General features: G+C 37.6%; 1 protein-coding gene and 1 long non-coding RNA gene across 2 annotated transcripts; both read left to right on the top strand.

Annotated features, from left to right (window-relative positions):
* The first annotated feature begins 1,149 nt into the window (after positions 1-1,149).
* On the top strand, positions 1,150-9,813 carry LOC147475974 (uncharacterized). Its single transcript, XR_015208292.1, has 6 exons — positions 1,150-1,253; positions 1,721-1,804; positions 1,981-2,083; positions 3,137-3,195; positions 3,319-3,390; positions 9,631-9,813. It is a non-coding gene; the product is annotated as an uncharacterized LOC147475974 (long non-coding RNA).
* On the top strand, positions 6,272-9,441 carry LOC147475975 (uncharacterized). The gene is made up of 2 exons (XM_086583353.1): positions 6,272-8,101; positions 8,296-9,441. The coding sequence occupies exons 1-2, from the start codon at positions 6,272-6,274 to the stop codon at positions 9,439-9,441; spliced, it is 2,976 nt and encodes a 991-aa protein (XP_086439479.1).
* Positions 9,814-11,283: the final 1,470 nt, after the last annotated feature.

Genomic DNA, 11,283 nt, shown 5'->3' with positions numbered 1-11,283 from the left:
TGGAAGACCAAAGCATATAATGCCAAAAAAAGTACAAATATAACACACCATATTTGGTGTTTAGTAAAGGATATGCAAAGGTACTAGTGTATAGAATTTCTCTTCACAAGGAAGTGTAAAATGGTGGAACGTTTTCAAAAGGGAAAACTGTTAAGTGTATGAAAACTGCATCGAATAAACTCTTATCACCAGCTCGAATTTTTCTCAAAATTCAGCCGGCGCGGGGGTATGTTTACTCCAGAAAATACATATCCTACATATGTGTCATGTACAATAATAAAATGTGCTCATTCAAACTAATGACATATGGCAGAGATGGCAGCAGTTAATCCGTGAGCGTGCCCTCTCTTCGCCTCCAATCTCTCCTGCGGTTCTCTCCCAACCTCTCCCAATCTCTCAACTTCTCCCTCAACTCTTCTCTCTCATTCTCATCACAGACTAATCTCTTACTCTCGTCAGTAGTGGAACAACCTTGCGCGAACTCTCGTGAGTAGTGGAACAACACCTTGCACGAAAATAACTTGAAAGAAATTGAACACCTTGCTTGAAAATAACTTGAAAGAAATTGAAGGTGAATTTGTGTTAAAGCCGGGGTAGACTTTATTTCTAATTTTTGTATGCAACTCTGCTTTCCTAATTTCACTTTCTTCTGTCTTGTTAATAGCAAAAATAAAAATTGGGTTTTCTCTCACATTTATTGTTCTCTAGGCTGTTGTTGTCGCAAAGGAAGAAATCTCTTATCCAGCTTAAAAGGTGTTTTGGACACTACTCATTAAATTCTTGAAAACTGGAAGCTCATTTGAGGGCGGTCGGTCATTTTCGAAAAAACAGCTTTTCTTAAAATTTATGTTTGTTTTTTTACGTGATTTTGTGTGTCACTTTTTTTTCTGAAATCAATTGAGTTTTTATACTGAGTTTGTCTCCTTTAGCATGTTTTCTTTCACATCTACTGAGATGAAACAGTCAATACTATTCAGTATGAAGAACCATCTTGAATCGGGCAGCTTGGGGGTTCATCTCATGCCTTTGTAGTATGTGTTTAGAAGAATGTTAGGGAAAAAAATATCGATTTATGAATTCTTTTTTATTACTTTTTAACTTGTTTAAACTTTTCAAAAAAATTAATGGAGTTTATTTTGTTGCATACATAGCCGACAATGAAAATTCATCTACAACTGTCTTTGGAGAGGGGACCGTATGATGTCTTTGTTGGTTGTTCTTGAAAGCATGATCAAGAGATGGTCCTTCTTTAGGTAGTCTGTTTTCCTTTTATCTTGTTTTTCTTATTTTTTTGCAGCTCAGTTTTTAGCATGTTTTTAAATCACATCATACTTGGACGATGAGAGTCATTGTGACGGCTGTGTCTTGCTTCTTTGCTGAAGGCTCATTTCATTTCGAGGTGGTTCTTTTGTAGAGGAGAAACCGTAATGATTTGCCATTGCTTATTAGATTTGACTTCCTAGCTTGGACGTGTCCCAAACTGTACCAAAACATTTCTGTTTTCAAAATGGTATTAATATCTTGAATTAAGTAGTAAAGAAGCTACTCATTGCTTTCTCATCCCAACTGGTCCTTAAACTTTTCAAAACAATCCGTGGATTTGTCAAGATTGTATCATGTTGAATCCTTAATGCAGCATTTCTTGAATATGCTTATAAATCTCATATATGAAAGCATGGTTTTTTCATGTAGTAATCAAAATATCAAACTTTCTATGTAGGCGGAACAAAGGGCGCGAGAAGAAAGCGACAAGTTGAGTCAACAAGAGCGTGAAAAAATTTCAGAAAATCGGAGGAGGGATTTGGTGTGTACTTCCTTCTTTACTTATTTATGAAACTTGATTGGAGACTTTTTACCAAGATATACCTCTTGACTTCTTTACTTTTGTACTATGGCTGAAATAAAGGAAACAGACCTTCCAAATAATTTACCTAGCAGTTGATCTCCAGCATAGCCTAATTCCTCTTATGTTTACTGCAGACTCTCTGACCTCGGGGGTAGCTGCCAAGGTAGAAGAAAAAAAACTGGAGTTGCTCTTTCTCAAGTGGAGTGAGCACCATAAAATACTTGGCAATTATTTAAGGTAAATTTTCATATGATTAGATGTGCTATTTCATAAGGTGATTTTCTTCTTTGGGAGGTTGTATTCATGACAACAATTGAGTCACATCCCAAGTATAATCTCCTTGTGTATAGCTATGGATGGTCTTGATGTCCAAAGTGTAATTTTGTTATTTTCACATTGTTTTGGGAAAAGACATTAGTTTGCCTTAGTTCCTTGATCAACTTTTTAGGCATGCTATACTTTGAAAATTTCTTAGCATTATAATGTAGTTTTCTTAAATGAGATGTTCTTAGAATTATTTTTAAAATGTATTATTTTTTCCTTTTATTCTCTTTTTGCAGGTTTCTTAGTTTTGAATAATTTTCCTATGCAGCATTACCTCTCCATGTTTTATATTCATGCCTACAATGTCTTCAAGCGTGAGAGCTAACTCCCCCTTCCCCAGATATGGCTTCCATTCAGATTATCATCTTGCTGTGCAATATTTTACGTATTTGGTGTTACCCTTTACTCTTGCCAAATATGAATAGTTGTATGCTTTTGTCCTATAACGACACATTTATTATGTGTACTTCTTTTGCGCTATTTTTCCTGTATATTTCTTTATATATATCATTCATGCATGTTCTACCATGTCATGTCCCAATAACCCAATAGAAGGGATGCAAGTAGTCTTACGGCTAGTGGGTTACACCACTGGTGTCGGTGTCGAAAGCCCCAACCACATCACCAACTAAAGATCCATTAGCGTTTACACTTCTGGGGAGGTTTGAAGATGTGGAACCAAGCCTTATTAGATGCATAAACCAAATCTCTATATGTTTAAATCATGATTCAGAATTTTTGTTTGTTTATGTCAACTGCATGTAAGTCCAATTTTAAATTTGGAAATGTATTTTTACTTTAAATTTGTTAGAAATATTATCCAAAAGGAATAACAAGAATTAAGATACAAATTTACTCTATCATTTTCAAATAATTCCACAAATAAAAGCAACCTAATCGTTATATAGATTTACTTGATTAAATATCTATATTCATGGAGCTAACCATTTTCTTCTGTCTTTACAGCTGCAGTTTTGTGGCTCTAGGTCTTTCTATTATTGTGGATTTATTTTTAAAAGGAAGCGGTATGTTTTCATTCAGATTTGTCGTATTGTTAATCCTGCAACAAATATTTTCTTGGCCTCTAACTACCCGTTTTCATTACAATATATTTCCAAAGCTAACCACTATTTGTTTTGTCCTTGCAGGCTTAGTTCTTTTGGGTTTTTTTTGGTTCTAGGTATTTCTGTTTCTTGGAGATATTTTTGTCAAAGAAATTGGTATGTATTCATTCGCATTTGCTTTACTCTTGTTTTAATTTGTTTTCAGTTTGAAACTACTATTTTAAATATTGTGAATATTCATGCAATTCTCTTGCGCTTAATATTCTAAATATATCCTAATACATTAGTTACTTTGGGTGCATTTAATAGGTGGGTAATAATGGTCCAAATTTCATTATTTCATTTAGATATAACAAAGTAAGTGGTCATATTTATGTTTCATATATATTGCAAGTTTTTCATATTTATGACAACCAGGGTTGAAATAATAAGTTTGAAGTAGTTCGACTTTATAGTTTTTATCCGTTTACTCAACTTTTCCCTGCCTTTAACTTCGTTAGAGAAAAGAAACATAATTCCTAAGCAAAACTTTCAACTATTTAATGCCCATGTAGGGATTTCAATTGACACGACATAAGAAGGCTTCCCTCTCGTCCCTCATTTTCCACTCTCAGTGTTTGAATGCACAATGGATGCAGCTGATGAAGGTTTTCCAGTAACACTGCACCAAATTGATAGGTTCTTTGGTAGATTTTATAGTCGTCGGAATCGACATACTCCCCTACCAACTACTACTCGGCCGCGTCTTCATAATCGTCGGCCCCGTAACTATTTCGCCCAACTTTCAACATGCATCGGGAGATTAGACTGCCTACCAGAAATTGCATATCCAACAACTTCGAAGACGTACAATTCGTTCCAGACGTATTTCTTCTCGGGTTATGACCGCAGTGGCATCTCAACCTGAGAGTTCAATGCATATTCATAGGATACCTGATCAGCCAGAATCCTCTATAAGTAATCACATGGTTAGAAATTATGCAGAAATCTCTTCAGCAAGGGAGAGGGTCGATGATCTAGATGAAAATTGCCCGCTCATGGAATGGGTTCGTATGGTTGGAAATCCTATACAAAATTCTTTGCCAAGGGAGACTATATCTGATTTACCAGAAAATCTACCCCATATGCAAAGGGTTGACAATCTACCAGATCCAACAGAGACTTCAAGAGGTTATGACAGGGTTGGAAGTCAAGCAGATAAATCTTTGCAACTAGATAGTGTATCTGATTTTGATTTAGCAGACAATTGTCCCCTCATTCAGTGGCTCCGTAATCCAAGGGTTGTAGGCCCAGTTGATAATATTTGCCTGACACCGTTTCATGCTGAACCTTCTAGACATAATTCTTTGCAAAGAAGTTGGGATTCTAATCAAAACAGCATTTCCCACACAAGGCAACGAGTGGAGCAACACACAAGGCAACGGGTGGAGCAAAAAAGGGCTAAAAATACTGCAAAAAAGAAAAGAGCCCGTGCAAAACAGACAAGTGAGCAGCATGCATCGACCCAGTCAATTAATATTGCTAGAAGAAAAGTTGCACGCATTTGCGAAACCTCCAAGCACCGAGATGCTCATCGTCGCCTAGACACTACTCGTAAAGCTTTCGCTCGTGCATTGCACATGGATGGATTACGAAATTCCAGACAAACTCGTAGAAGATCAGCATTTGTAAGGAAAAACCCTGTTGAAAGGGTTGTTTAAAACGCCCTTAATGCGTTTCGTAGCAGAGTTGTTGGGCGAAGAGTTGCACGTCAAACAATTGCCCGTCAAAGAGTTGTTATTGCTCGTCAAAGAGTTATTTCACAAAACGTTGTTCATCAAAGACTTCCTGGTGTACAACTGATGGTGTGTGAAGACAATATCCGTGAAAACCCTGATCTGCCACCTACTATAGACGACTACATACCACTCTCCAACGCACAAGTATTTAGAAAATCATGCAATGATATTTCATGGGTCAGTTGTCCTCTATGCAAAAGAAAATTTCCCGATCTAAAGATTTCTGCAGGTGTTTGCTTTTCTTTGTATATTTTCTAGGAATATGTTAACCTCGCTTATAACAATAATTGATGCAGGTATTTGTACCTCTTGCAAGTTGGATAACCGGGCCAACACTGACGCTGGCATGTTCAGTGTTAACAATTCAATGGATCTGGGCATTGTACCTCTGGAACTGTCTCGTTTGTCCGATTTAGAAAGAATTCTCATTGCCAGGGTGCACCCCATGATGTCTGTGTATCGTGTTAGGGTCAACAATACAAGTCTGATGGTAATGTGATCAATTTTTCCCAAGATGTCAATATGATTGCCACTGTTCTTCCATTCAAGCCCGCTGATTTGTCTGCAATTCTTGTCGTTAATAGAGGGGGGCCACATGCAAGCAAGGAATTCCGTGTTCGGCGAGAATTTGTACGCACAGCCTTAGTTTGGTTGAAAACTTATCATCGGTACTATAATGATATAATTATTGACGATGGAACTATCGAAGGACTACCTGTTGATGGACAACCTGATGACCTACCACATATGTCCCGACCTGTGGAATATGTCGACGACGATGTTTCTGCCATACCTAGGGAAGCCGATGACGATGACGGGCCACCTCACTTGCATAACCAGGATTTGCACATTGATGAGTTTCATGCTGTTGGAACTATTTCTATTGCGGCAGAACCCAATCAACAAGCACGTCTCCAGAGGGCATTTATGGTACAAAGTGTAGATCAAACTAATGTTCATATGCCTTTAACAACTCACATCATTGATGAGTTTTCAACCCCAGGGTATATTGCTATGGCATTTCCAACTTTGTTTCCTTACGGTGATGCTGATCTACGTCAAGCTCGCCAGCGGAAAGTCAACCATTGCCGTACTTCCAGTTTTTGATGAAATATCATGATGGGCGTTTTGCTAGAGGTACGAGGTTCCGCTACTTTGCTTGGAACTCTCTTTCAAGGTGGCAGGCACTTTCTTTAGGCGATGTTTTTGTGAGGAAGAATCCAGGGGATGCTGAGTTGTCAATTGAGGAAATTCGGAATATGGTTTCGTCCGGCGACAAGCAATTAGCTAATCGTGTCTCTTACTTTGCTAACAACATTCGTGGTACCCGGTCTTATTGGTATACAAGATTGAAAGAGTTGACTGCCATGGTTAAACAGTTAGGTGCACCAACCATTTTCTTCACACTCAGCGCTGCTGACATGCAATGGCCAGAACTGTTTTGTATTTTAGATCCTTCTAATGATCTTGAAAGGATGTCTCCTTTAGATAAAAGAAGGGGACGCGCAAAATTAATTAATGATAACCCAAATGTTGTCGCTTGGTTATTTAAAGCAAGAGTGGAATTCTTCTTTTGGGCTTACTTACGAGCTGAGTTCTCTGTGGTTGATCATTGGTACCGGTTTGAGTGGCAAAATCGTGGTAGCGGTCATGTTCATGGATTTCTTTGGCTAGCAGATGCTCCAGATGTTACTAAGATTGCTACAAGTGCTACCGATAGATCTAATGTCATTGAATATTTTGATAAACTTGTTTGCACTATGAACCCAGACCCCAGCATGTCTAGAAATCTGCAAGACCATCCTTGTGCACGCACTTTGCCACTCGATTTACAACTTGATACAGACGAAAATGACTATGTTTCGTTGGTCAATTGGGTCATGCGACACTCTATATGTGGGAGTCATTGTTTGCGCTTACACAAAACAACCAAACAAATGGTATGTCGCTTTAGATACCCATTTGATGTAATTGGTGAGTCGAAGATTGTAGAAGAGCCTCCCAACAGTAACATGTATCGTTTCCTCGGCTGCCGGAATGATGAACTAGTCTGTTCCCACAATCGAAAGATTTTGCAGACCTGGCGTGCAAACATTGATTGGTCGCCTGTCCTTTCAGTGCAATCTGTTGTCAATTACATTGCTAAATACGCCGCTAAATCTGAACCAGCTTCAAAAAGTTTCAGAGATACTTTTCAAGATATTGTTGAAGATTTTCATCGACCCTGTCAAAATGCAAGATCTGCTTTCAAGCGGCTACTTATGAAAAGTGTCTCTGAAAGAGATATTTCTGCCCAGGAAGTATGTCACTTGCTAATGGGGTACCCATTAACCCGATCATCCAGAAAGTTTGTACTCTTAAATGTTAGTGAAAAGAGCATGGTAGCATCAATTGTACGCCGTCGAAGAGTGGCCGATGATGATGAAATTGTTGGAACAGATCCAACCTTTGTAGGAAGATATCTGCAACGACCTTCTTGCTATGAAAATACTCCCCTCCTGAATATGGCAAAGAGACATTACTTCAAGCAGCAGGTTTGGCACACTTCTAGAGTGGAAGCAGTCGTGCGTTTGGTTCCCGAGCTAGACGGTGACATCCTACCAAACACTGAAAAATGGGAATCATTTTGTCGTCAACAAGTCTTAATTCATCACCATTATCGAACTCTCGAAGAAGCTCAGGGAGAATTTTCCTTGTGGTCTGAAAGATACTATGACTTGGGTTTCGAAATCACTCATAGGATTATTCTTCCAGAACCGATAGATGAAGAGCTTGAAGATGGTATTGAGGTAGAGCTTGGTACTGAAGACTTACTTAGGGATGAGTGGATGATGGCAGCAGCAATGGGGCCCATGTTTGTCCTTGGGGAAACTATGGAATTAGGAAGGAGAGACTTCGACATTTCACACAATTGGGCTGAAGGTTTACATCGATATCCAAATATAGAAATTAATAGAAAATTTGTTCATGCTCTGCGTGGTGGCAATGAACTAAATCATGAACCTCAAACCGTTGTACCGGATCATGATTTATCTAATGAACAAAGGCGGCTCATGATATGGTTGTTAGAGCACTACAATTTGGAGCATGTACTTTCGGTTCATTGTTTGTGGGGAGCGAGCACGAGGCAAGTCCACACTCATAAATGCAATTGTGTATTCGCCATTCGCACTTTTCGAAACAAACAAAGCAAAGATGCGTGTCATGGCTCCTCTTTGGAGTTGCCGCTTTTAATATTGGAGGTGCAACCATCCATCATGAACTCTCTTTCACTGTGGAACAGAAAGGTGTGAAAGAAACTTCCAAAAAGATTGAAGGTGATCAATGTCGACGTATGCAAGAAGAGTTTAAAGACACCAAACTTATCATTATCGATGAGTACAGCATGGTCGGAAGAAGTATGCTTGCAAATATTGACCGGCGTTGTCGAGATATTTTCTCAAACGAGCCATTTGGTGATGTATCTATTATTCTCGTTGGTGATATGCGTCAATTACCTCCTGTATGTGACAGTGCATTATATGTCCAAGGTGGGTCTATTAAAAAACAACATGGCGGAATTGTATATTCTAGTTTCGATAAATGTGTTCGGTTATCACATATATTTCGACAAGCAGGGGATGATCAAGCATCATTCCGAGAAACACTATTCAGACTCAGTAATGGAACTTCAACCGTCAGTGATTGGAAATTATTTCTAACTCGGGATATTTCCTCGCTCAATATGGATGAGGTTAACACCTTCAAAGATGCTTTGCGTCTTTTTCCTAGCAAACAGCCTGCACATGATTACAATCTCACCCGATTGCTTGAGCTTGGTAAACTAGTTGCTCGAATTATATCACTAAATAATTGTGAGACCGCTACGAAGGCTTCGTCAGATGATGCAAAAGGCTTGGAGAAAGTTCTGTGTCTATCACTTGGTGCACGTGTTATGCTTCGTTCAAACATTGCCACCACAAATGGACTGGTTAATGGTGCAATGGGCACTGTTGTAGATATTGTTTACGGAAATGGCTGCAAATCACCAAAAGATATACCTCTTGCTGTTATGGTTGACTTCGACCACTATCGTGGTGCTAGGTTCCGTCCAGATTCTAATACAATACCTATTACTCCACAGACATCAAATTGGAAGTCAGGTAATGCTTCATGCCAGCGCATTCAGGTTCCCCTTGTACTATGTTGGGCGATAACAATTCACAAGAGTCGAGGCCTCACTCTTGATCGGGCTGTGGTAGATATTGGTGAAAGGGAAAGCCTCGGTTTGACTTTTGTTGCTTTGTCTCGCACAAGAAAGTTGTGTGATCTAGCATTTAGCCCTATGTTCTCTTTGGAGAGACTTCAAAAGATTGGAAAATGTGTTGGCCTTAGAGGCCGATTGCAAGAGGAGAATCGTTTGTTGCACTTGTCTGCTTCAACCATTTGATGTTATCGGAAAATCTGACCTTTGAAATGTTAATTTATTATTTTTATCTCGGTATGTAGTATTCATCTTTCTATCTTTATTTATATTTATTTTGTTTGCAAATTCACTTCATCAAGATGTTTTATATTTCTTATAAATGAATATCTAATGTCGTTATCATGCTTAATTTTGTTGTTTGGATTTATGTAGGTTCTTCCACAAGTAATATATAGGAGGACATTTTTTGATGGTTGCTGCAGATGGATTTTGTCACTTCAGCTACTACCTTTTGGGATTTTGTTTGGACTTTTGCTAACCCTCCTTTCTGTGTCTTTTGAGTTGAGTTGAGCAGTTTGTAAAGTAAATAACTGTGTAACTTGTTATATGTATAGTATTTTAGAACTTTTGGGATGTTGTTATTTTGGTTCGATGTTGTTATTTCTGTTCTTCTGATCATATGACAGGTTTAATGATTTCTAGATATGGAAAATACAAAGGAGACTCTGTCGAAATTTTCATTCGTAAAATATGTGTTGTGATTTTTCTACGTTGAGAATATAATATTTGTTTCTAAAGTAAATAACTGTGTAACTTCTTATATGTATAGTATTTTAAAACTTTCAAAATGTTACTTTAGTTTTCTGATGGTGTTGTATATATATATTTTTGGTTCTTCAAATAACGAAAGACAAAAACATGTTTCTTTGGAATGATAGGTTTTGTGATTTAATGTTGAAAATATAGAGAAGATTTTTCCTAAAATTTCATTCTTATCCATTTGGAGAATGTAATATTGTTTTAAAATTAAATGTATGTTGATAGGATATTATGTGACTTAGCTCCAAACACAAAAGGGCTCTATAGGGGTGCCCATTGTAAGGCAGGACTACTTAGCAGGGGAAATTTCCGCAAATACTAGCTTCTTTCATTGTTGGGATAATGGTCTACTTCTTCACATTTATCGCACACGTAATTATTGATAGATAATTCTATGTACGTGCTAAAGCGTTACACATGTTCATACATGACTGTTGGTTTCAAGTATGCAATAAAATTACCGTAGCAAAAATATTCAATCAATATTGTTACACTTGAATAAACTAGACAATGATATAATTTATTTTTCTTAATTTATCAAAAATTTAATCAAGTCGTGGAAATAAATAAATAAATAAAAAAATATATAGAAAATCATAGCCAAATTAATGATATACTACGCTCACGCCCCACTGCAATGCAGTATACTAGTATCTTAAGACAGGAAGTTACAAGCAGTTTTATGCAGCAAAAAGTTAGTAGCAGTTACAAGCCTCAACTATAAAAAGAAGACATGCAGAAGGAAAAAGGGATGGAATACACACTTCAAACTATTCTTCAAACTTGTCTTTCATTCATTCATGCTCCCAGCAATTTAGAAGTAGCTAGAACTTAGAGTTAATACAAAATACTTCAATAGTGTTGTTGAAGCCATTGAAGGTTAGTCTATTGTACTTGTTCATCACTTTCAATTGAATTAGATTGATTTAATAATAGTTGTTAAGTAAGAATTCTTTGTTCTTGATTCTCATTTTTTATTCATATCAAAATTCCTCTTGATTGAGGCAAATTAAGAATCCACTAATCGCCTATGGCCTAAATTGGTGAAATCTAAAAGAAATTGGTAAGATTTTCTTATCTGGCACGCTCTGAAAATTCTGACGCGTCTTCAAAAGAATCCTGAAGCTCTCCAAGCAATTCTGCATCAACAGTAATATGTGCCCAAATACTAGAATATGGAATTCTCTAGGCCTTTTCTTCATGAAAAGAAAATGTGGGATACGAAAAGAGGACCACGTCGTCACGCACGGGTCAGCGCAGCAACAT

Source organism: Coptis chinensis, chromosome 9, assembly GCF_015680905.1.
Source record: "Coptis chinensis isolate HL-2020 chromosome 9, ASM1568090v1, whole genome shotgun sequence".
NCBI lineage: Eukaryota > Viridiplantae > Streptophyta > Magnoliopsida > Ranunculales > Ranunculaceae > Coptis > Coptis chinensis.
This window is presented reverse-complemented; position numbering and strand designations above follow the sequence as displayed.

Bases quoted from the DNA above. Each gene is read 5' to 3' on its own strand.
- LOC147475975 (XM_086583353.1), top strand. From the start codon at position 6,272: ATGGTTTCGTCCGGCGACAAGCAATTAGCTAATCGTGTCTCTTACTTT. The intron at 8,102-8,295 runs GTACTTTCGGTT...ACTGTGGAACAG, and splicing joins AGCACTACAATTTGGAGCAT to AAAGGTGTGAAAGAAACTTC.